Source organism: Protopterus annectens, chromosome 3.part1, assembly GCF_019279795.1.
Source record: "Protopterus annectens isolate FY-2018-M chromosome 3.part1, PAN1.0, whole genome shotgun sequence".
Taxonomy (NCBI): domain Eukaryota; kingdom Metazoa; phylum Chordata; order Ceratodontiformes; family Protopteridae; genus Protopterus; species Protopterus annectens.
In genome coordinates this window covers 1,265,985,758-1,266,012,891 of record NC_056732.1, presented here as the reverse complement: position 1 = coordinate 1,266,012,891, position 27,134 = coordinate 1,265,985,758, and the positions used below count along the sequence as shown (strand labels likewise).

At 38.3% G+C, this 27,134-nt stretch overlaps 1 protein-coding gene across 1 annotated transcript in view; it reads left to right on the top strand.

The window, feature by feature from the left end:
- GFUS (GDP-L-fucose synthase) overlaps positions 1 to 25,274 on the top strand; it is a 651,262-nt gene extending 625,988 nt beyond the window's left edge. The window contains exon 11 of the mRNA XM_044067329.1: positions 24,831 to 25,274. Within this exon, the coding sequence (XP_043923264.1) occupies positions 24,831 to 24,886 (56 nt within the window). The 3' untranslated portion in view covers positions 24,887 to 25,274. The remainder of the gene's footprint in view (positions 1 to 24,830) is intronic.
- Positions 25,275 to 27,134: the final 1,860 nt, after the last annotated feature.

Sequence of the window (27,134 nt, the reverse complement as noted above, 5' to 3'; positions counted from 1 at the left end):
GAGTGTTTTGTTGCCTGCCTATACACCATTTTGGTTTTTAAAAAAAAAAAAAAAAGATTACTCCTTCCAAGACTCCCCCTTCTCAAAAAAGGCAGAGCAAGTCCGTCCCAGAGCAAATTTATTGGTACCCATCCAATCATCCAGGTTTAAATTGAAGAATATGAGAGTGTCACTTTGTTACAAGTGCATTTACAGAAAGTAAGATGGCCACTGAGGAGTGAGTAGCCTCTCAGCACTAGTCCTGACAAGAACATTTCACAATCCATCTTCATCTAACAGTCTTAAACCAACCCAAGATTATTATTTTGTAATGCTTATCCAATATCAACTGCAACAACTTAGTCTATAGCGAGCTACTGATCCTGTACTTGCCTGTTTTGTGCTGTAGCCTGCCATCAGCCTGAAACCTTGGACGTATGCTCTAAAGTCACTTCTTGAATTACCTACAATCAAACTGGCAATTTAAGGAATTTGTATGTATTTTCGTAAAAACAACAGCATTTCTACCAAACTAAATACAATGGCTAACAATACTGAGAACGTAGACCTGCAAAACTTACAAGACGAAATTATTGACAATACTCACACCAGGAAAAAGTCAGTAATGCTGAGACCCAGAGCAATGACTAAAGGTGACAAGAAAGCAACTACTACCCAGTCAAAACCACAATTTATTCTGGAAGATTTTAAAATGGGTCTATATCATATGAGCAAATCGCACAAATTGTGAACGCTCATAATATCGAATGTACTGGACCACAAACTTCCTATTGTGGGGGGCTATTCCCCCCACACCCCCCACTAAATATATATTCTAACTCCAAGATCGCACTACAGTGAGGAAAAGGCACATATCCCATTCTTCACTGTACTGCGAGCTCAGAAAAAGCACTTCGAGGTCCGGTACATTCGATATTATGAACGTTGCAATTACAACTAGCAATCCAGATCAGATGTCAAGTGTCAGCTCTACCCTGACATCAACAGAATGGATGTTTCTGAAGGCAGAATAAAAGTAAGTGAAGACAGGGTTAACAAAATAGAATCAAACCAGCAGTCAGATAACAAAGAAAGCAACTCAGTTAATGAAAAACCCTTAAACCTCAAAGCTTGTATCAGACATAACAGTGTTGTTATAAGAGGACTCCGGGAGAGCTACGAGGCAAGCAACCTTAACACAGACACTGTACATTATCTTCAGTGTACTCTTGACAATGACCAAGTATCAAAACTATTACTATTGAAATGGCTCATCATGCTACAAGAACCTCTGCTCAGCCTAACCAACCAAAATCGATGTATGTGACTATCTTGAATTATCAAGGCATAAATAAAATACTATTGGCTGTGAAAAAAAATGCTTGTTTGGCAAGCTTTTTCATGGGCTCTATCAAAGCAAATCAAGACAGAATTGTTGATTGTTCTGTATTTGTCTTATTAACCAAAAAATGAAGTTTCAGATGAAATACCCAGTAGTGCTCCTCCTTAGCCACAGTGGCAATAAATATTCCACACAAAAACCATCAGAAGCAAAATCTTTGTTTAGTTGCCTTTTCAAATTCACACCAGCCTGTAGCTTTGGCCATTATAATTCAGCAATAAATATTAACCCCGCTTTATTATTAAGCTGTGCAATCACTGACTAATGTATTTTGTGGTGTCCGCTGTTGCCGAGTGATGTTTCTGTTACTCTTGGACCTCACAAGAATAAGATAGGACCTTTGTGTATGCACCTTATATTTGAACAGAATTTATGACCCCAGAAATGAAGATTTGTTTTCCAGTCAGACCAATGTTAGCTCTACACTCTCCACTTCAAACAGACCAAAGGCTGTTCAGGTCGTCATAAGAAGTGCTTAAATAGTAAGTATGTAATACTACTTATCTCTCTAAGACACTTGATTTTCATTACAACTTTTCTTTTATAAACATATTAATAACTAGTTAACACTAAAATGACAAATGATTACTTTTTTTTCTATTTGCATTAATACTTGATGTAGAAAACAAGTTTATTCTGCCATTTATTAGATGCATGTTAAACATGAAAATGTATTTGAAATCAAACATAAGTCACTCTGCGGACCTGGGATGTCCAAACTGTTTATATCTGTGTTTGCAGAAAGGAAAGTTATAGTTTTAGGGCAGTTCAAATAACTGAAAGATTACATTTTCATTTTAAAGTCTCTACTTTATGGGAAACAGTCATAGAACAATTCTGTTTTGCAGAATGGGTTCTATACTATTATATTATGCGTTGGACATGTATACCTTATACTGTCCTTTCTTCTTGTCTTAATACCTTAATAATGCAAAGTATGGATTTTTCTTGCTGATTCAACAGCTGTGTAAATGTTAGGCAATGTAATATTAATGGTTTTATTACTGTACTCATCCTATTTTTATTATTGTTACATGATATATGTATTATATTTCAATAACATTTTCACCCATCCATAAAAAAAAAAAAAATTCTAGAGTGACTCTCATTCAAAATAATTACATGGGGAAATGTGTTTTCACTGTAGAGTGTTACTATAACAATTTAAAACCTATTTCAAATCACTAGAATATGTTTTATTTAAAATGCTCGGTGATGCTCTATTTATAGGGGAAAGTGCTTATTAGTGCTATATTGCCTTTTGTGTTAGAGCTAAGAATTCTTTAACTTCCTTTATATTAAAATTGTTATTCTCTTATATTTAACTGTTAATAGTTGAGACTGTTCATATTTGTAAAAACTCTATTTCTTTAGAAAATGCAGTTTTTCACACTTCACTTTTACTTCCTCTATCTGCTTTAGGGTTAGACCTGGGGGAGGCAGGGAAGAGTTGTGTGGCTCATGCTAACCCAGTACTGTATTTACTTTCTCTGGCAATAGGTGGAGACTGATCCCCCATACTACTTGCAGTCAGTTGTTTAAGTAAACTAGGGCCATGAAAAGCCTTAGAACTAATGTGTGGCACCTCAAATTATTTAAAGCCTACAAAATTAAAGGTATTACACCTCATGGGCTGAGAATAAGACTACAACCCTTGGTTAGCGTAGCTCATGATATTTTATTACAGGAATGGGGTATTGCGCAGCAAGATGCATCCATGGGGTTTGTAGCGATCTTAATATCATATTATGAGTATATTATTACTCAGATGGTCATTGATATTAAGGTCATTTGTGAGGAACCAAACACAAAAGCACGTAGAAGGCACAAACCACACAGGAACAGAAAACAGCAACACTGTAGTAAATATCCAAAGAATTTATTTGTCCACAAGAACAGAGATTGAGCACTTTCTTATTTCATCAAAATCACAACACCAAACACATCCAGCACTCATAAATACCCCACCCTTAAAACCCTAACCAATGAAAATAACAAAAACATTAACCCATGCTATGACTGTTAAAAAAGTAATGTGAAATATGACCCAGCAAGCACTAGAGCCACATAATGCATTTAAACATTTGATGTTAATAATATAAGTTAGTAAATTTATATCATAACTAATGCAAATGCATAAAATTCATAAAAATGATTTTCATAAAAGTGAAAAAATGACATGTATACATATTAAAACAGATTGGTAGCCTAGGAAAAATATATGTGGAGTCATACCACATATGATTTCAACTTCAAAATGCTAGCTATAGAGGTACTTTCATTCAAACCCGGGGGGGGGGGTAGCATTGAGCCTCAGTTACCACATCAGCTCCTTACTTTCTACCAGATCTTCCCATGCTCCCCCCCGAGGTCCCTTTGTAGACGTTTAAAAACAAAGAAGCTGAAGCTATTGTCCTTGTGCCTTGTGTGTACTAACCTGGATAATAACACTGTTAATGTTCTTGTTCTGTGCATGGAATTGGTATCAAAGTATAACTTTGTCTATCTGGAAGGTCAGTACTATAGACAAAGAAAAGGGGTAGCCATGAGGGCTTCTTGTACCCCCATTTTCGCAAATATTGTATTGTTACAATGGGAGAGACACATTTTATTCCCACATTTTGAGAGAACACCTTGGAATTTTTTATCTCCGATTTTTGGATGACATTTTTATTGTGTGGGATAGTAAAGTGAGTGAAATTGAGAGGTTTATTAAGTTTATAGATGCATCTACCCCTTTATTGAGTTCACTTATCAATGCAACCCCTTTAGTATGAATTATTTAGATGTCACCATGTCCAAGGACATACAGAACAAGAGATGGGTTAGCACCATATATCGGAAACCAACCTACAGCAACAGTATATTATATTTTGAAAGTGACCACCACCCTCCATCAAATATTTGGTATCATCAAGGGGCAATGCATCCATCTAGCCTGTATGGTTTCAAGTTGGGAAACCTTTAACAAGGTATGTGAGAAAATGGGACATATGTTTTCTAGCAGAGGGTACCCTACTGAGATGGTCACACAGGTGTGTAGGGATATAACAGTCAAAAGGCAAACGGGAGAGATTATTCCCCTCATTTGTTCCCATGAAGTTTCAGGAAGCAACTCTTTTAGGAGAGGTGGTACAACTAGTAGGTTGGATCTACAAGGAGCTTTTATTACACAATATTGTGGTGAGGCTGCCCACATTATAAGCATTATTTACAAATATTGGCACATTTTTTTCCCATTTTAAGGAAATGAGCATGGTAGCTAACCAAAAACCCCAAATCCTATTTAGGAGATGGGAAAACCTTGAAGAATCATTTGGAGCAGGGCACTTTTGACCATGGATTGGAGTTTACCAATAAAAAGTGGGGAACTTATAGGTGTGGTCATTGTGCCCAATGCAAAATGATCTTTAAAGGAGATTGTCACAGTGAATCATTTTAACATTTTTTGTAGGATTCACAGTAATTGCAAGATGCTCAAAATGTGTGTTTCTGTGTGGGGAAAACTATGAGAAAGTTCAAGGAGCGTATGTATGAGCATGGATTGGACATCAGGAAAGGGGATATAAAAAGTGCATGATCCAAGCATATTACTGAGCACAAGGACCTCAGCTTCTTTGTTTTAGAACGTCTACAAAGGGACCTCGGGGGGGGGGGGGCCCCAGGGAAGAGCTGTTAGAAACTAAGGAGCTGAGGTGGCAACTGAGGCTCAATGCTACTCCCCCACACCCCACCCCCAGGTTTGAATGAAAGTACCTCTGTAGCTAGCATTTTAAAGTTGAAATTATATGTGGTATGATTCCACATAAATTTTTCTTAGGCTATCAACCTGTTTTAATATGTATATATGTCATTTGTTACTTTTATGAAAATAATTTTTATGAATTTTATGCGTTTGCATTAGTTCTGATATAAATTTATTAACATTAACATCAAATGTTTAAATGCATTATGTGGCTCTAGTGTTTGCTGGGTCATATTTCACATTACTTTTATAACAGTCATAGTATGGGTTAATGTTTGTTATTTTCATTGGTTAGGGTTTTAAAGGTGGGGTATTTAAGAGTGCTGGATGTGTTTTGTGTTGTGATTCTGATGAAGTACTTATACAAAAGCACTTAATCTCTGTTCTTGTGGACAAATACATTATTTGGATATTTACTACAGTGTTGTTATTTACTGTTCCTGGATCCATTCTGTTCCTGTGTGGTTTGTGTCATTTGTGAGGAAGTTAAACTGTATGAAGGTCAATCATTTTACACTGCATGTTTTCAAAAATTGTCTCGAACTTATAAGTTTAGAGAAGCATCTTAAAGAAGAAAGCTCCACAAGTTCAATAGAGATTTGGGGGGATTATAATAGGGGGAAGCCCTTTGAATTTTCCAAAAGTACTAAGAATGTTAAGTTTGCCAGTCAGAGTGTCTCAAATTCAACATACAAAAGGAAAATACATAAATCCCTACTTAAAAAAATTAAAGATAGTTCCAGTGAAAATTCAGGGAATGAATCTTCATCCATAACCGATGCGGACAGTGAACACATACAGATGTCACCAGTGCCCAAGAGGAAGAATGTTAGTACCCCTTTAGGGCTAACAGGCGCAGAGGTGGAAAGAAACATAAACGCAGCAGTCAGCCTAGACACACTTTTTGAGAGATGTCAATCCCACAATAACTGAACCATGCAATGTACAAAATATTTCATCAATGTCTTTAAGTGATAATGAAATACAGTTGCTAAACAAAGAGTTTTGTACCTCCTTTTTTTGTTCCTGAAGACAGTATTGTTAATGATATGTCTTATTGTCAATTATTAAATTTGAAGTTATTCTTTAAGGGGGATGATGCCTTTCAGAGATCTACTGATTCCAGGTACCACAAATCTTCCTTTATGCCCCCAATGAACAAATATGTGTCAGTTTTTCAGGATTGCGTATTGAAGGATCTGTATTTTAACAGAAGTGAATTTAGGGCACCTAAACATAATTTGTCTTATAATGAATAACAAGCCCTCATTAATCTTCAGCAAAATAAAAAAAATTAGTGATTTTGCCAGCAGATAAGGGTGGAGCTATTGTCATGAATTGGGAAAGTTATCTGTCTGAAGCAGAAAGACTATTATCGGACGTTATGTTTTATATGAAGATGCCCTTAGATCCTACAGCACGTTTTAAGCAGGATATTGATGCTTTTTTGAGTTTGGCTAGTGAGGAGGGCATTGTTTCTCGATCAGATTTCTATCATCTGACTGTATCTGATCCTCTTCAACAGTATCTTTGTTATCCAAAATTCATAAGGATCCCTTAAAACTACCAGGTATACCAATTGTTTCTGGTAGGGGATCACTTATGGAGCCATTGTCAATATATTTAACCAAATATTTGAAGCCATTATTGAAATGTGTGAGATCTAGATTAAAAGATACAACTGAATTTTTGAAAATTATTTCAGAAATGCAGATGGAAGAAGGTTGGCTAATGTGCACATTAGGTGTAACTGCCCTATATATGAACATATCACATTGGGCGGGGTTTATAGCGTTAGAATATTGGCTTGATCAGGTTTCCCTTTATGCTCCAGGATTTAACACATTTGTATGATCTCTAGTAGAGCATGTATTAACAAGAAATGTGATGTTATGTTGTCCTGTCTAATCTTCATTCTTATAATGATCGGTTTGGTGCCACTCCTTGGCTCTGACTTGGCCAAATACACAGCTGAAAGACTCAAACTTGGCTCGTGGCAAGTAGGTATCCCATAATGGAGTTGTGTAACTCCCCAGAACTCGTTTGCCGCCTTACATATGAGGTTGGATGCGCCGTGGCTAAGTTGTCATTGTTTTTCCACTTATTACAGTCATTAGACCTTTTTTCTACTGATATATTATAGTGGGTGTTTCTTCTAACATTGTTGTTGCATAGTTAGCCTTTGAATTAGTATATCTAGAAGTTTTTTTAGCTATTATTCCTATTTGGTGCTGCCTTTGGCCATTATTTTTGTAGGCCTTGCTTTATTCCTTGTAGTGTTGTTTCTTTTTCATATAGCTTAATGGTAGCTTGTTTAAGTTAGAGAGCTCTTTGCCCATTTTAGTTAGAGGGCTTCTAGTTGGTGTGTTGTTTTTTCTGGGATTTAGGGCCGTTTTAGTTAGAAGCCCTATTATCTTCCCTTGTCTGTCTGCTCAATGTCTCCTGTTGTAGTTAGTATATATCAGTAGTTTCAGTTTTTAGAATTTTCTGTGGTTAGATTGTGGTGTTTTGTCATAATCACATCCAAAGACCCAAAAGAGAAGGAACATAAGCCTTCGGGCTTCAAGAAATGCCAGAAATGTTCCCAAAACATGTCTATTACTGACGGTCATGTCATATGTGTTTATTGCCTAGGAGCTATTCATTTTTAAGAGGATTGTACATTTTGTCATTCCTTCAGTGCCAGGGTTTTACAAGAATGGAAAAACAAATTGATCCTTAAGGGGTTTTTAAAGCCAACTTTTGAGGGAAGCTATCCATAGTTCTTCCTCCTCTTCTCCTTCAAAAAAGGACAAACCTCAAAAGAGACAATCACCTGCTGCATCGGCTCATTCTGAGCTTCCAGTCAAGTTCCTAAAATATCTAAGGATACTACCTCCTCAGTTCCACAGTCCTCGGAACCATCAGAGGTTATTTTTGATTGGCAAGCCTGGTTCTTCAGCTCCAAAGTCTTCAGAGCTGCAAGATACCTCTTCTCATAGCCAGTCAATGGAGATTTCACCGGTCAGCCCTAGACTGAGATCTCCCATTTTGCACAGCTCTCGTTCTCCGCTTCTATCCTCTAGGTCCACCAGGAGCTTATCTGACGATGATGCGGAACGGGTGGTGCGCAGACTGTTGCAGTCACCGGCGCTAACCAAATTATTTTCGGCTCCTTACCCATCTGGTCCCGGAGCCTACTAAAGCCATAATACCCCCTGTTGTTCCTCCTCCGAGCCAAGCTGGACCCTTTGGAGCTGGACTGGTTGGTACCACTTACTGTGGAACCGTCAATTCTGAGACCCTCTTCAGTGATCACGGAACTGACTTCTGCTCAGACACTCGACACCGTCGGGTGAGTCTGGGAACCGAGGTTCCCTGGTCGGCCCCGAGGGGGATTCTTGACCCAGATCTCTGGTGCCGAGCCTACCCCTTGGAGCATTGACCCGGGTGAGCTCAGCTCTTACATCGGCCTCTGGTCCAATCTCGCTGGGTCCGGTGGCTTCCTCGGTCTCCTCAGAGCAGAGGGATTCTTCAGAGCCGGTGGGATCCGCCTTTGAGCTGATGAGGTGTGTTCTGTCTGCCCCTACAGCTCCACATAAGGATACCAGCACTTGTTCCCCTAAGGCACTGGCTACTGTCTTGGCATCACCCATTCCACAAGACCGCAGAGATCCAGAGTCACAGGATCCCCAGTTGGGTGAACCCCTCTCTTCCGAGGCCTCCCCAGAATACCCTTCTGAGGAGCCCCCTCGGAAGAGAACTTGCAAGAGGAAGCACGTAAACTCTGCAGATGAGTCCGTCACTTCAGACACTGACCTCGAGGAGTCAGAAGGGTCCCCACGGTCCCCATGTCCTCTGATGTCTAATTTGCAGATATTCTAGAGATCCTGAAGCAGAGAGGCAGCTGGCAGACCCCCACCCCTTCTGATAAGGAGTCAGTGTACCCAAAAGCTTATGGATCTCAACCTTCAGCCTCCTGGGTGTCTCTGCCTTTTGATGAGCTAATGGACTTGGTCAGTCAAAAGGCGTGGGAGTCACCTGCCACAATGGAACCAGTCCCTCAGAGGCCAAACAAATTCTTATCAGCTCCTTCTGGAAAGGATTTCCTCACTAAGGAGGTACTTGTAGATGCTATGGTTGTGGCCGCAGCCATCAAGAAGGAACTTTCAGAGACATCATCTGTCCATCCTCCGAACAAAGACTCTCGAACGATGGACAGATACAGGAAGCGTGTCTTTTCATCAGCAACCTTTACTCTTCGATCGCTGAACTACCTGACTCATTTCACAAGGCTACAGAGAGATCTCCTGAAAGAAATAGGAGATACTCTACAAGGTACATTGGCTGCAGGGGTGAATGAGAAGGTCTCCTCCCAGCTATCCACCTTAAATTCCATCGTCATCTCCTCCATAAGGCTGATCTGTTACACAGCTGATGGAGTGAGCAGGGCAGCAGGTTCCAGAGTATTCCTTAGGAGACACTCCTGGATACGATTGTGCAATTTTGCGAAGCCCTTTAAATCTACCTTTACTAATGCCCCTTTTGACGGTGCCTCACTGTTTGGACCCAAAGTAAAAGACACTCTCACCCGATGTGAGCAAGAAGGAAAAACTCTCTCTGCCATTGGAGTACGTTTTTCAGTACCATCAAGACCTTATCCTAAAGGTCAGAAGAGTGGGAAAATGTTGTTCAGAAGATCCCAGAGAGTTTTCCAGGATGCAGAGGGTGAATCCTTCCCCAAGGACTGAGGGGTTGATAACAATGATAGACGCCACCCTAGAGGCAGAAGGGGCCCACAAAACCAGGGTGGCTGTGATTCCTTTCACGGACGCCCCTATCAGTGCTCCTGAAAGGAGGCCTGACTGCTCTGGAGGCAGTTGGGGGGGGCATTTATCTATGTACCCAGAAGCCTGGCAAACTATTGCAAGAGACAAGTGAGTACTAAGAATAATATCCAGAGGATATTCCATTCCCTTTTCCTACCCTGTCCCACAGACCAGAACAATCCCAGATATTCCACCCAATCTAAGGGAGCAAGCAACTATAGAAATTCAAACGTTGCTGCACAAAAGAGTCATCCAAGAAGTCCCTGCAGACCAAATAGGATTTGGAACTTACTCAAGATTCTTTTTGGTGCCAAAAAGAACAGGGGACTGGAGACCCATATTAGACCTAAGCAATTTAAACAAATCTGTCAAGAAGTCAAAGTTCTGAATGGTGACACTGCAGTCTATGCTTTCCTTTTTAGGGAAAGATGATTGGATGTGCTGTATAGACCTTCAAGATGCTTACCACCACATAAAAATGGACAGGGCATCTAGAAGGTACTTAAGCTTCCGGCTGGGAGCCAGTCATTATCAGTTCCGAGCTCTGCCCTTTGGTCTCACTACAGCCACCAGAGTGTTCACCAAATGCATGGCAGTAGTCACGGCTCACCTGAGGCATCTAGGATTCAGAGTGTTTCCCTGTCTAGATGACTGGCTCCTATCTGCCACCACCAAGCATCTACTCCAACAAGCCAGGGATGTGACCTTGGAAATTTGTGCTCAATTGGGTATTAGTCAACTTTCAAAAATCTGCCTTGTTGTCCTGTCAACATATTACAGATGCGCTATTGTCCAGAGGCATTGCAGTGGCCGTTGGTAAAGTGTTTTTGTAGTTGGCATTTATGCCGCCGTCCAGTCTTCTGAATGTTCGTTTCAGCTGATAACCGGCAGTCTACGAGTTACAGATAGACGCCGTTACTTATATCCTCGCCCTTTAACCTCCGTTTTTAAGTCCTCAGAAAAAAGCAAGTGCTGATGATTTCTTGTTTCTGCCTCGTTACCTCATAGGGATTACCATACCTTGTGTATACCTTGTTTAGTTTTGGTTAATTGAGCGTTGTTATTTATCCTTGTGTTAGGTTTTATTTGCCCTCGCCTCGGGGAAGGTTGGAGAAAAGTGTTTAAATTGATTTTTTGGGCTGTGTATACCTAATGTGGGGCCCGACTGAAAGTTTATTTTGTGGAGGGCCCTGAAGGACAAACGTTGCGAAGCCTAGGGTTGGCTAGAGGCGAAGCAGTACAAAATGAAAAAACTAAGGTGGACCCAACCGGTTCTTTAGGGTGCTCAGGTTCTTCAGGTTCTGCCAGCAGTTCTTTTGAACCAGGAGGATGTTTGGAGTCGTTAGGCCAACAGGCTTGGCAGTCTCAGAGGCTAACCTTTCTTCCCTCCAGCCGGTTGAGTCTTTCAGGCTTCTGTTCTTCCCAGTTTTGCTCTAGGAGAGCCTTCACTTTTGTTTCCTTTGATTACTTCTCCAGTTCTTTAGTTGGGGCTTCTCCTAGCACTTCAGGTTCTGTTGGCAGAAAACATATGCTTAAAATGGCAGAAGATTTTCTCTTCCTGATTAGAGTTCCTATGCCTCCTCCTAGATTTGATAATATTTTGAACTTCAGAGGGGCTTCTCTTAGCTCTTACAGTTCTTGTTTCTGAGACCCTGGAGCTTATTATGAGAGTCAGAACCTTATTTTGATTAGAAGATGATGCTTGTTTCCTCTCTGATCTCCTAGGAGGAGACTCTGGCATTAGAGACTCCTCTTATTTATGGAGGCTTCTGGATCTTTCTGAAGAAGAGCAGCTAGGGCTTCTTATTTTGTTTTTGACATGGATGATTCCACTCCTAGGAAGACTCTAAAATGGGAGGCCTATTTTGTTGAAGCTCCAGGATGTGTTTTAAGCTTCTCCTCCTGCTCCCAAACTGTTTTGATCCTGACTAAGGTGTAGGGAAGAGGTGCCTGTTTCAGCGCAGGCTGCCTCCTAGTCCTCCTAAAGCTTTTAGGTGTTGATAAGGATAAGAGGCCTCCTAACTCCTTCTTCTTAAGTTGCTGATGTTAAACCTGAAAAAGACTATTTATCATTGGAAAGAGGTAAGTACTTCTTTAATGTGGGAAAAGAAGACCCGAAACCTCTTAGTTTTAGGCAAGGGAATTTTAATTAATTCTGTTGTATAAAAAAATATCAAAATTATCTCCTGGTAGGAAGGTATTGAGTGTAATGCTTTGGGTGGAGTTTGTTCTCTAAGGTGAATTGCTGGAGGGAAATTCATTCTTACAGGCTTTGATGTAAGCATTCTCTGCAATGTGGTTTTTGCCACTAGTTCTGTTCTTATGAGGGTGGCTATTTGAGTGTAATGAGTTAAGGCTGTACAGTTTTCTGGAGGTTTTTGGATGCTCCTTTACAGTTCAGGAAATTTGTTGCTGTTCCTTTGTATTCTGATGTTTAATGAAGTTGGCCACGGCTTGATAGTCTTTGTGAGGAAAGGGTTTTAGCTGAGCATGTGTTAGCAAATTTTAAGCAGCATTAGGCCTAAGAAAGTGTAAAAAGTGAAGTAGAGGTGCAACCAAAAGGGAGAAGTAGCTCCTGCTATAGGGGGGTAGGTAGATTAAAGGTGGAGATAGAACAAGGGGTAGGAATAGGCCTTGGGAGGATGGAGATATCAGTAGCCTGAGAGCTCAAGGAGGAGGGTCAGTGTCCCTTTCACCAGAGCCAGGGATCTTTCAGCCTCAGACAGGGAGTTGTCCCTGGCAGACCTGCCTTTTCAGAGAAGTCTGTCCTTTTCATTGAAGAAGGAAGGGAATTACTCAAGTAACGTAGGTGGGGTTTAAAGGAATCTTTACAGGAAGAAGGTCATTTTTCTCACCTTCCAAACAGTTCTCAGGATATTTCCTCCACGGTTACTTCAAAGGCTCAAGAGGAATTTTTCCACACAGTGCCAATCAGCCAGGGGCCCTCAAGCAAGCTTCTCCACAGCTAAAAGAGGTGTTCACATTTCATTGTGTTCCTAGTAAGCTTGGTTTTTAACATACGTACCCCTAAGGGTGGATAGAAGCCAGACAAGACCAAACCAAAAACAACACGTGGAGCTAGACTTCTGGATTTATCCATAGACAAACTCACTGGACCAACCCTTTAAGTAGGCTGAATTAAAGAGATACCAGCTTTACCCTGCAGTGCAAAGTTTGGTAAGATGGTCTGGCAAGATGAGTTACTGGAAGTATCTGCGTTTCGAGCTGGAAATTTTCATTATCAGTTCATAAAAGGAGCTGGATATTCTCCTTATCAGTAGCCTGCTTCTTATCTTCTGGCTCAAGAAAAGCAACTTGATTTGGCTCCTGTGAATTCTGGCCTCAGTTGCTGCTAGATTGCCTGGCATCTCTAATAAATCTGAATATGTTATAGCAGTGCTAAGATTCCTAGGTATTCTAGTCCTAGGAAATAAAGTCCAGTCTAGTACCCTTTCAAGATGTGTTAAGAGAGAACTCAAGACTTCCTGGGTGTGAGACCCAAGACAAACAAAAGGCCTTCAAAGACTGCAATCATCCAGTCTAGACTGAATAAGGCATCATGCATCTGCCTTCTTATGCTTTTTGGTCATCAAGAGTCTATCCCTATTCTTGGCATGACTGCTGGGATCAGTGGATGCTGCACTGGCCAATGTAGCTCTCAAAATTAGGCTCAATGGACAAGAGCTGATGGGGACACTGCAATGCAGAACTTCATAAAATAATAACAAATAAAAAGATCTTTGAAAGCAGAGGCTCAGATGTGTTTTAGGGACTCTCACCCTCATTCAAGGGACTCAGCCCTTCAAAAAGAGAGGACTCTTCTTGACAGGCCAGTCGCCCAAAATGGAAAGTGCTCATCTAAATGGTGGTGGAGTGGATACAAGACAAGTGGCCTGCTGGACTACAGCATCTACATATCAACATGAAGAAAGATCAGTTTCAATTAGGAGACACTTCTTAGGCAGGTTACATATTAACATCAAGGACACACTTCTTCCAGTTTGCATCAAAACACTTCAATGTGGTATCAACAAACCTCTATGTCAACAAATGCAACTCTGTATGGGAGACTCATGCATTTTTATGGCAAACTAAACGGCTTTATTCAGGCTTTCAGCACAGGCACTCAGGATCCTTATGTTTCTTCAAAAGAATGTTCACAACTCATCAGGTGGATGGACAAATCTCATGGGGAACTCAGTGGAAACTGGATTAATGGGGAACTCCAGAATTGACATGACATGGGGGAACTCCTTCCAGACTATTAAAGTTTTTACCAAAGTTTTATCTGCACACAGCTTGCACAGAAGTGGATGCTCTTCACACAACTTGGAAAGTGGATGCTCTTTCTTTTCATGTAAACTTCTCTTCTTGTATGCTTCCTGCTCTTCAAAGGAAGACAAAAAAAGCCAAAGAGCCTTCTCACCTGATTGGCTTGATCCCGGCAACACTTACAGTCAGACACTACTAGCCAAGGATGAGTTTAATAAGGAGAGCCTTTCTTCCCCACATCTGTTATCTCAGAAGGAAGTGGTCATCATCTCAATGTCAAGCTTCACTCTCTTCATCTAACAGCCTGGCATATTCTGTCATTTAACAAAACACAACAGGTCAGCTTCACTCAAAAGCTTTAACAGCTTTTATACAAAGGAGGAGACACTAGTACAAAAAACAATGAAAAACAGAAAAAAAAGAAATTTTTGAAGATTTTGAGATACAGAGAAAGAATTTGGAGATTTCTGAGCCTAATTTATTGTGGAGTACATTCAATAATTTTCACTGAGTTATCTGACAAAGGTTTGTTCTTTTCTTCCAAGATTCATGCTGCAGCAATTTCAGTCTCTATGATTGTGACCCACACCATTGTTTGCATCCTTTGTTCAAGCAGCAGTTTCTTAGAAGGGCAAAGAGACCCCAGATAGAGCTCCTACTCCTGCTCTTGATCTCAATTTTTGTGTTTTGTGTTGGAAAAACTGCCTCTGCAACCTTTTGCTCCTGCGGCTGCTGCTGCCTGGAAATGCTTGTCACTGAGACTGCTTTTCTGTGCTATTACTTCTGCAAGGTCATGGAACACTGTATTAGGCCCTATAGTAGCCCTTTTTGATTTTCCATAAGGATAGCAGGGGTATCATTACGTCCTAATCCTCCCTTTTTATGCTAAGGTGGTTTCTGGTGTTAAACCAAACTACATATTTTTTTGCTCTACTTTTTATGCAGACCCCCCAAATAAAGGGGAAAAGATTTTTAGATTTTTTTACAAATACAGGTATTAATTATTTTTATTTAAAGATTTTTAAGCAATTTTAGGCAGTCTAGGCAAAGTTTGTTTTTTGTTTTTTTTGGCAAGCAGTGAGCAAGGCAAGCCTGTGTCAAAACAAAGGGTTTTATTAGGTTTTTTATTGTTATTTTGTTATTCCCATCATGGCAAGGTTGCATCAGAGATTTTCCAGGAGGTTAGGCCTCACTTCCACACCATTTGCCTCAGCATTTCTGGGGGGTGGCAACTTTTGCATTTATTATTTTGGAGAATTCAGTTTACTTGCATACTTTCTCTCTAATCGGTCCTCTACCTCTCTACTCTAGTCTCTAGGGCTGGTTTTACCACAGCTATTTGGCAAGGCATGTTGTCAGCTCCTGCTTCTTTATGATTTGCCAGCCTCCCTTACCTCTGCTTTGGGATACTACCTGTTAGTTAGGACTGCAGCAATGTGGAATGAATAGTACAGTTTTGTACCTACCATAAATGTAGATGTGATGTCGAGGGATCTGCAGCTGCTCGAGAATCCCTCCTCTCCCTCCTTCCCCCCTGTGTTTAGGGGTGGTTGTGTAGGTGAGGTTATATGCTATATATTTTGTTATATATTTTGTATATTTTTGGTATTGGTATATTGGGGCCTTGTCTTTTTAGGGTCTTCTGACATCTGGGGCAAGAAAAGATTGAGGATATGTAGCCGTCGCATGAAGTACCCCCTGGCGGCGGCACTGACGTCAGTCCCTGCGCCAGACCGACGCCAGCCATATACTATGGTATTCGGTCCGACTGATCAGCGGACTACCCCAATATTAGGACTGCAGCAATGTGGATCCTCGAACATCTACATTTATGGTAGGTACAAAACTGTACTTTATAAGTGCAGATCTAGACACAGCTTCCTTGATGGCATGTGTTCCAACAGACAGAGTTTCAGCACTCAAGCAATAGATACTATATCTTCTTCCCAAGACCAAGGTGAAAGCAAAGATGGTTCTAAACGTATTAGGGACAATGGCTTCCACAATAACACTGATTCCCCTTGCCAGAATGCACTTGAGGATCCTGCAATGGCTTTTTTTCTCCCAGTGGTCACTTCAAGAGCTTCCTATATCTCACCTCATCAGGATAACGGAATCATGCAAAAATGAAGATGGTGGATACACTCCAGCCATATGACCATAGGGAGACCCTTTGTTCCACAACATCCTTTAGCTACAGTGACCACAGATGCTTACCAGATTGGGGGGGCATTATCTGGGGAGAACAGTCCAAGGTATATGGCAAGAACACAAGGCTCACTTGCATATAAATGTCCTAGAGATGAGAGTAGTGCTTCTTGCATTGCAAGCACTTCACGACTCTCCTTCTAGGGACAATTGCGATACAGTCAGACAATATGTCTGTGGTTTGGTACATAAACAAGCAGAGGGAACCAGATCTTACCCCCTTTGTCGTGAGGCTCTAAGAGTTTGGCAATGGGCAGTTTCTTCCCAGCACTTTCTAGTAGCAAGGCACATTCCGGTGGACTGCAACGTGATAGCAGACAAGCTGAGCAGGGCAATTCTTTTGCATCACGAGTGGTCTCTCAATCAGAACATAGAAGAAAGGATTTTCCAAACATGGGGTCTGCCTTGCTGCGATCTTTTCACCACTCCCATGAATGCCAAGTGCATCAACTACTTTACCCTAATGCCCCCTGCCAGGCGAAACACCGAGAGATGCACTTGCTCAGGATTGGTCCTCGGGTCTTCTGTATGCTTTTCCTCTATTTCCTGTCATACCCAAAGTCCTTCAGAAAACAGTCCTTGGGAAGCAGGATGATTCTCATTGCTCCTTACTGACCTCGTCAAATTTGGTTCCCCTTCCTTTGGCCTCATCTTCAGGAGAAGCCTTGGACTGTGGACCCAGTTCCAGACCTGCTGGCACATATGTCAGGGGTGCTTCATCCTTCCCTCCACACCATCAACTTGACAGTTTGGCTGCTCCACTTCCCAATTTAGTCAGGCTTCAAAATTTTACTCCAGCAGTTAAGCATATCTTGACATCCTCTCATAAAGCTTCCACCAGAAAACTGTATTCTAGCAAATGGAAAAGATTTTCTGTCTGGGCTCAAAACAGAAACATTGACCCTTTTTTTGTGGCTATTCACTCTATCTTGGAATTCTTGACAGAACTCTTCCAACAGGAATCAGCTGCAGCAACCATCAGAGTACAAATTTCCACACTGGTGATCCTACTTCAAACTTAATGTCACACAGGTTGTGTAGAGCCTTCCTGAAAGGCGCCTCCTTATTAAGACCTCCCTTTAAGGAACCCCTTTCTCCTTGGGATTTAAATTTTGTTCTATCTCATCTAACGTTGCCACCTTTTGAACCTTCTTCATCTTCAGACCTCAAGTTCCTTTCCTGGAACTCCATTTTTCTGGTTGCTATAACATCTGCTAGAAGGGTATCAGAGTTGCAAGCCCTATGTATCAAACCGCCATATCTGATATTTTCATAAGGATAGGGTATCCTTATGAACTAATCCATCCTTTTTACTTAAAATCTCATCTTCAACTAACATAAATCAATCTATTGAGCTTCCACTGTTATTCCTCTAATCACAGCAACAACGCAGAATACAAATTGCATCAAATGGATGTGCACCAACAACTCCGATTTTATTTGCATAGGACAAAAGATTTTAGAAAATTTGACCAGTTCATATCCTTTTCAGACTCAAAAAAGGGTAGGCCAATTTCTAAAACTACCCTTTCCAACTGGCTCTCAATCTGCATTATCTTCATCTATACCTCAAACAGATTTACCATTTAAGGTCAAGGTTCATTCCACTAGAGCACTGGCTATGTCTTCTGCCTTTCCGGCCAGAATTTCTATGGATAATATTTGTGATGCAGCTAGCAAGGCTACTCATACATTTATCATGCATTGTAAAGTGGATTTGGCCTCCAGGGACAGGGCCTCCTTTGGGTCCACTGTGCTTAAAGGTGTACCCTCATGAGCCACCCAGGGAAAAGGTGCTAGGGACACTTTCCCATCATTGTAAGAATGAAGGCGAGATAGGAAAAAACATAAAGAAATTATGTACTCACCATAACATTCCATGTTTGTTCATCTCGCCATTCATTCTTATGAGCCCTCCCTCCTTCCCCCTTCCAAGGACTCCTTGTGGACCTGGTGGATGTCTTGCTCCTTTCAGGAGTTCCTTATACATATATATATATATATATATATATATATATATATATATATATATATATATATATATATATATATATATATATATATATATATATATGTGGTTCATTACAATTTCTTTAGTAATAGCAGCAAACAAGATCTGGGGAGTTACACCACTGCATTATGGGATACCTACTTACCACGAGCCAAGTTTGAGTCTTTCAGCTGTGTATTTGGCTGAGTCGGAGCCAAAGATGGTCTCCGAACCCATCATTGTAAGAATGAACGGCGAGATGGACAATGAACATGGAACGTTATGGTGAGTACATAACTTCTTTTTTTTTTTTTCAATGGAGCATGTTATTGGCAGATAAAGGGTATGCAGTGGGGGCATTGTTTGCTCCCATTTATGCAGATTTATTCATGGCATATCTGGAAATGCAAATTATATATGATGTCAGTCATCATAATTGCCAGAAATTGACATTTGGCTTGGATACCTTGATGACTGTTGGATGATAATGGAAAGCAGATGTTTAATATTTGGAAGAATTTGTGGGTTATCTTAATGATAATAAATGGGGCATACATTTCACGGTTTATTATAGTCATCATGAAATTAATTTTTTGGATGTGACTGTATCCAGGAATATAGATCATACTTTTAAGAAGTACTGTTTATTGTAAATACCCAGAATATAATTCTCTCTGCATGCTACAAGTTATCATCCCCACCATATTATCAAAAACATTCCTAAATCACAATTCTTACGTGTCAGAAGGATTTGTTCTACTGAACAAAGTTTTGAATATCACAGACTAGATTTAACCAACAGATTTATATCTAGAGGGTATAATTTTAGGAATGTAGTTACTGTCAGTGAATGGGATTCCCGACAGGATAGGTGTAAATTATTGGAATATCAGGATAGGTCAGCTAGAGATAGTTCTATTATTAGATTTAGTACTACATTTGGTCAGAATATTGGACATTTGAGACAGATTATTGATAAATACTGGGATATATTACAAACAGGATCAGAAACTATCAGAAATTCTTACTACAAGATGTATGTTCTCATATCAAAGGGGAAATGCACTTGAATCTTGTTTTAGTCATTATAAACATAAATTAAATCCATTCATTTGTCAAACTACATTGACTGGTAATAGAGCAGTACGATGCTACCCATTTGAACACTGTTCGTTTTGTAAGTATGTTTTAAAAATCAAAACAATTTTCTAGTAAAAATACCCCTCAGGTATATCACATAGAATTCTTAAGCAATTGTAGCTCAGATTGGGTTGTCTATCTGGCTACTTGCTCTTGTGCTGCATTTCATATTCGCCAAGCAATCAAGTACTTTAAGAATTAATATATCAGAAAATGTAAGTGATATTAGGATGCAATCTAATGCCTGATATAAACATTCCCTCAAACATTCTACAGCTGAATTTAGATTTCTTGTTATTGATAAAATCCAAGGAGACAGAATAAACATAGTTTACTTAACAATAAAGAAAAATGTTGGATTATTAGATTAAGGGGGTTGTCTAGCCCTGGTTTAAATGAACATTTGTGAATTAGTCAATCAGAATATTCTTGTATTTATTCCTTAATGCAGTGTGGTATGTGTATTGTTCCCACTGAGGAAGGCAGGTTTACTGCCGAAATAAGTTTGGGTTCTGACTGGTTTTGATTGGACTGAATGGTGCATTGTTCGTTTTGGAATAAAGTAATATTCCACACTTGAGTGCCAGCCTTTATATCATTTTTAATATTTTAGTTAACCTGACCTTGATAGTAAAAATTATATATAATCGTCAGACCTTACTTAATTTGCCAAACTAATATTAGGGCTTTCAAAAGTAACTAATCAAATTAACTACATATTAGTCCAGTCAATCATTAAAGACTCTAAAAGTGGTTCATAAATGGTATCCAGCAACCTAAGAACAGAAAAGTATTTCTACATTTAACATACAAATCTGCAGATAATGTCCACTTCATATAGTAAACTCATATGCTATCTAATCAGTGAAACCATGCTAAGAAACATTATACTAGTTATAAAAAGTCATAGTAGCTCAAGAGTAGCAGTACTGTTAAAAAACTGGATCTTATTTAAATGGCAAATAATGTTACATAATTCTAAGTATAGAAATTATGACAAACTAATACTATTTTAAAACATTTATGCATATTTCCAAAGTCTGCACAATTTCATCACGAGGATTCACAATACTTTAAATATAGGGGGGACTGGAAATCAATAACCAGTCCATACAAAGACAGAACTACAAATCCCAAGTCATAATTTTAATGCCACATGAGCTCTAATAGATCTGATTACTGATTTTTGACTTAATTGATACCATTCAACTACTAACAACAAATCAACAAAATTAAAATGTACATGTTTCTACCAGTGATGCAAAATGGGGTCCAGAGTAGACCTTTTCAGTATTTTTTTTTTGTTATAGAACAACATACTGTAATATGGAACCCAAGTTTTTTTCAGACCATTCTAAGATTACATTAAAACTAGATAACTCAATAATACCTACAAACTTGAATAATACTTTGTTAAAGAAAAAATATGTCATAAAAGACATAAAACAGATGTATACTGGATTCTACACAGACACCTCAAACAATGAAATCTTTTGACATCCAGTGGGCAACTTTTAAAATCTCAAATTAGAAGTATACTTATCAGTAATGGCCCATTCTACAAGATCCAGTATACTTAGAAAGAGCTAGAACTTAAAACTGATAAGTAAACTAGCTTTCTAAAAAATAATAGAAATTGAACTGATTAGTGAAGGGGAAAAAAAACTAAATCTTCTACACCTTTACAACCTTTATGGTAAAAAAAGTAAATGTCTAGCTAAATATTCTGAGTGGGCAGCTCAAATACTTTCAAAAATGTTATCCAGACTAATAAAAGCAAACACCCCACGCCATACAATAGCAGCTATTCATCACGAAGGTGAAACATCAACCAGTGAAATTATACAAGTTTTTGAATCCATCTATTTTGAGCACTGTATTAATTCAAATCACAAAATTTAACCAGTCCTTAGTACATATCTATTTTCAAAAACTAAACTACAAGCAAAAAGAATTCCTAAATGCAACCTTTTTATTGCAGGAAATCAATAATACGGTTAGAAACGTAAAAATAAAAAATCCATTAAAATTGTTAATTAGTATAAATGGGATTTCAGATCTTTATTTGAATGGCTATTCTAATTCCAAAACACAGTGTTATCCTTGAGGATCCTACAAATTATAGACCTTTAACACTTATAAAGAGTGACTTAAAAATGTATACTTTTTTAACAAAAATCTCAAATCCATTCTCCCATCAGTCATATTTTCAAGCAATATAAACTTCATATGCAGATGTTTATACACTTATCAGTTAACAAATCACACACTTATCCTATATGTATCATTAACTGTGGTGTGTCTACTCTCATTGTACCTATTTGAGCTGTATATTGAACCTCTGTGTATGTCCCTAACAGAGAAATCTTACTATTTAATTTGTAATATTAATAATATTCTTACCCCACTAACCAATTTTGCTGGTGACATAAACATTTATTTTTCATCTTTAAAAACAGACCTTCCCAAAATTATTGAACAAATTACTAAATGTTCAGCTATTTCCAGTTACATACTTAAGTCTATAATATTCCCCACAAAACTCAATATAAAATCACTGGAGACTGTTTAATATAATAATAACAGTAAAGCAAGCTCCTACATGAATTATTTAGGACATTTAGCCAAGACCCAACATCAAATTTTAATAACCTTATTGAAGAAACCTGGATAAACATTAAAAAACTTTTTAATACTGAAATATCAAAATGAATGTTCTGCTTAAAATACTGTTTTATTTTATGTCCACCTCTTTCCTTGCAACTATTAAACTATTTGAATAAATTAATTCAACCATAACCACATTTATCTGTGTACCTAAATCAATAAGCGTGACCTATAGTAAACTAATAGTACCTAGAAAACAAGAGCACTTAAGGCTACCAGACTTCTTTTTATACTATTTAATTATAAATGTCAGTAAATTATTAAAAATAATAAGCTGTTCACCTAAGTGTAATTCATGACAACCATTATAGGTTAAGATATAGCATAATCAAATACAGGCCTATAGTTGTAATCCCTTAGCCCTTCCTTTTATGACAGAAAAGGATCTTAGTCTTTTAAACTCACGAGTTCATAGTAAAGAAAATATTCCTGCTGAAGAAATTAATACGTATCTTAAATTATGATACCTCATATGAGCTCTTTCAATCAATTAACATGAATCCACATTTTAAATAAATGCTAGATCTATCCAAGTTTTCCCCCAATTAAAGACAAATTAATTTGGGATTTTGTTAAATAGTTATCACTTTCAGCTAATAAATTACGACAAAGCATGAATTCACCAAAAGACTATATACCCATTTTAAATCAAAACTTTTAATTATATAGGTTTCCTGTTTTTAGCCTAGATCACATAGATACTAGCTTGTTTCATCAACTTTGGTTCTATCTAATGAATACCAAACCTATATATAATTTTTATAAATGTCTCCACACTCAGATACAAAAATATATATTTTTTGAAATTACTGGACAAAAGTTGAGTCTCCTTCAACAATTAAAATAATTCAGTACAACTTAATATACAGCTCACAAAAAATATTTTATATACAGCTCAATTAACACCTTCATCTCCATTTTACTGAGCATGTGGCTTTGACAATGTAGATCTGATTCCTATTTTTGGCGCCATAAATATACATCTGTGGGATTGCTAAATAAACTTACTGAGATGGGTTTCCATAGTAAAATTATTACAATAAATGTTGCTAATAATATTCCTCAAAAAAGGATATTTGCATAGAGATGCATATGTTTTAATAATATTTTTATGCTAATAAAATTATATATCACTCAGAATTGACTGGGTTGTACTAATTTATCTTTGATCTCTTTCAAAGATGGTGCCAATAAACATGTCATTGTCTTTAAAATTATTCACAAGAAAAATATCTCATTCTTCACGGAATGTTGGGAAAAATTAATTATTTCTTAAGTAACCATTAATATGAATTCATAAATACCTTCTGTATACTAATTCACTTATTACTTGTATTCTTTCCTTTTTTCTACATATTATACTTATCTTTTTACTTTTTCTCCGCTTAAATTTTCCATAGATTAGTTTGGAATAAGAATTTTCTGTCATATGTTGAGTCCACTTTTCACTTTAATCAAGACAGAAAGCTATAATGTGTGTATTACTTAGCACATCTCACCCTCTGTGTATAGCTGTACATACTTTTACTATATTTTTATATCTACGGTTATTCTTCTATATAACTTGATATTATTGAACTCCTCATACCACAATCTTTTGTTGTTTTTATCTATTTTTTAATTGATGCAATAATTTCAAATAAAATAAATTTGGGAATAAAAGGGTGTTACTTTAACTTGTATGGTATGTTTATTTTAGAACTGGGTAGGCAGATAATAAATTTCTCTCTCTTGCACATTTTATTGATGAGCTAGTCGAGATTAAAGTTCCTGGTTTTGGTAATAGTAGAACTGTCTGACTTGAGAAAGTACAAGAAACCAAAGATGATGTTTTTTTTAATAGCACATTGCAAAGCATAGATCACCTCACAAAACCCTATAAGAGACTCTGTAAAAAGATAGCACTTCAAGCCTTTCCTGGTAGATAAAGGACATTAGGCCTACATTTTGTTGGTTAGGAACCTCAAGCAGACAAAAGTGCTAGAATCTAGCAAGATGGTAAAGATGGGATGATTAAGGCCGGCCCAAAAAAAGGGTATTGATTATCTACTGTGGCCATGTGTTAAAAAGTCTGATATCGATGATAACCTGTGGCCATGTGTTAAAACACTAAAGTGTATGCATTCCATTCCCAGAAGAAAACAAGTGCCACTAACCAGTATGATTGTCTAAGCCAACTTCAGACACTGCACCATGTTATATATATAAAAAAAAAAATACGTTTAGGGGTTAGCTTTGAAAATCCCACAGTAGTTGTGCTAGTCAGGTCATTAGAAGAAATGCTTGGTATGAACATGTATTTATTTTCTTATGAGATATTTATCTCCATTTTATCTGGTAAGAAACCCACCAGATCTAAAATTTATCAGGGCTGTACCAAATGTTTTAAAAACAGTCCAGAACCACGGAGCTTACTTTAGATACAAACTCGGAGCACAAGGTTACTACTTGGCTTACTTATGGAGTGGCATACGCTGTAACTGGTAGCTGTTGAAACTTGGACTGTATTTTCTTGAACTCAGTGTATCAGAAATCAGTTTTACTCCTAGCTAGACGTAGTATTTTACATCACGCTGAAAAAAAATTATATATTAACTGTTTCTGTCATTCTGTCTCTAGCAATCAAGGAAAGCTGTGACTGGTTTGTTGCAAACTACGACATAGCAAGGAAGTGAAGATGGCACTCAAGTTAAAAGAAGACACGGTTACAACAATTCTACAGCAGCCCATCCATCTCCTGGATTATCTGCTGTTTTACAGTCCCAAGATCATCATATGTAGAGTTAGACATTGTGAATGTAGTCTGTTCTTTTATGTACAGAGAGAAAAAATATTAAATTCTGGGTCTGTTTTAGGGTGATGTCTTTCAAAGGAGTAAATGCTCTGGAGTGTACAGTAAAGGTAGCATATTTGAAATTGTGGAGAAACTGGTTTTGGGGTAAGTAAATAATAGTCAGTTGGAATACCTCATACAGAAAAGATTGGTATGTTATTTTGTGGATTTATAAGTACTTATTTTTAAGCAGAATAAAAAAAGTTAATGAGTTTGGATTTATTATGAAACAGGCTGTTGAGCATTTCTTTCTTTTTCTGTAGAACACCTGCTTGTATTAACAGTAACATTTGTAGATCCCTTATGTTGTGCACAGCGTAGATGATCCAGAAATAAGCTAAGTGTTAAATTGGGAAATAGGGAGTGCTTTCCATTTACTTAGTTGAATAACTTGTGTTATGTTGTGTTCCATTGCTTTTTGTCCACTCACATTCATCACTGAAGATGAGTGCAGCCTCCTGCTTTGCCAGTCTCCATTTTAAAACTGAGATAGTATCAGGAGGAACAACTGGTGGCAGCTTCCCAAATATGAGGCTGCTGCCATTGCCTAACCAGTGTCAGGCTTAAAATACAGGCCTGTACCAAAAAAGCTTACCTAACGTCTGTGGCAGAACAAGACACTGGCAAAGTCTTACCATTAACAAGAAAGAAATCGTCATGAAATAAAACATACAAATCATGTGACATCTAATATATTCAGTAGTTGAAACAGCAGTTGCATAAGCATACAGATCAGTTTGCACATGGAGTCTCAACTTATATTATTTTGCTTATTATCTTTAAAGATGAAGACATAAGGGCATTTTCTAATCTGTTTGTTTTTATTTTTTTAGTGAAGGTATTAACAGAAGGAACAAAGCCTTTTACTATCCAAATTAGGGGCAGTTTTTTTCCTTTCTTGTCATAGCTGAAATTTTTTGATCTGCTTGTATTTTTTAAATGAAGATATTAAGAAATGCTTATCAAATATCAGTGGTAGTCATTTCTTCCTTGACAGTTATTACTAGTACTATAGAAAAGTGCAAATACCTCGCTGTTCTCCTCAGCAGTCTTAGTGGTCACTCTTAATTCACATCAGATCTGTCTCCAAGATCAAAGAATGTAAACTGTTTCTTGATCTTTACTTAGTTACACAGATATCACTGTACCAAGCTGACAATGTGAAATGCAGAAACCACCCTAGACAAATTTACTATCCTATTATCCTCTCTTCAAGATAAGCATGTTGGTTAATTCTAGAAAATTACTAAACATTGGTGCTACTTGTTAAAAATCTTGGCTTTCTGCCTCTATGACTTGGTTGCTGATTTGCTTATCACTGAAGACTTTACCAGGTACTAACTCCTCTCCTCACAAAGTGCTCAGCTGTGATCACTCCACTTCAGATTGCCTTTGTCTGTTGAGAAGCTAACAATGGAAAATGGCCTTTAGTCAGCCAGCGACCACTGACATTGGTCTTGACTTAAGAGAAGTAGATGCCAAAAAGGAACGGTCCAAGGACAGATTCCTGAGGGACTCACCTTGTGACTGGCCTTTTTGTAGAGGTGGACTCCCCAGTTCTAACCTCCTGTGTCTTGTCTGTGAGCCAGTCAGCTAGCTAACGGGTGACATACAGGTTTGTATCTAACCTCTTGAGTGTGTCAACAATGCCTTGACCAGGTCAAGGTAGGCAGTGTGAACCATTTTGCTCGTGTTCATTGCTTTGGTGACCTCAAAGAAGTCCACCAGGTTGAGTAGACATGACCTGCCCTTGACAAAAACAAACTGGGTTGGGTCCACTGTCTGGAGGTTTACTATATCATTATTGATATAGTACCATTGATACCATTCACTTCTCATCCCGGCACTTGCTCAAAACTCATAGCAAGGACTAATAAACCTTAGCACTAAACGCCCCTATACTGTAGAGAAGGACAAGGCTCTCTATTTGACCTTACCAGCCAGTCAGTAAAACAGTTCACTGTACCTATCCAGGCAAGTCCAAAGGGCAGTTTCAGGTGTACTCTCCAGTCCAACTGGTGAATCTGGGCAATGTTACAATTGCCTCATGTACACAGACAACCCTCTCCTCCTTCCACCAAACACTAATA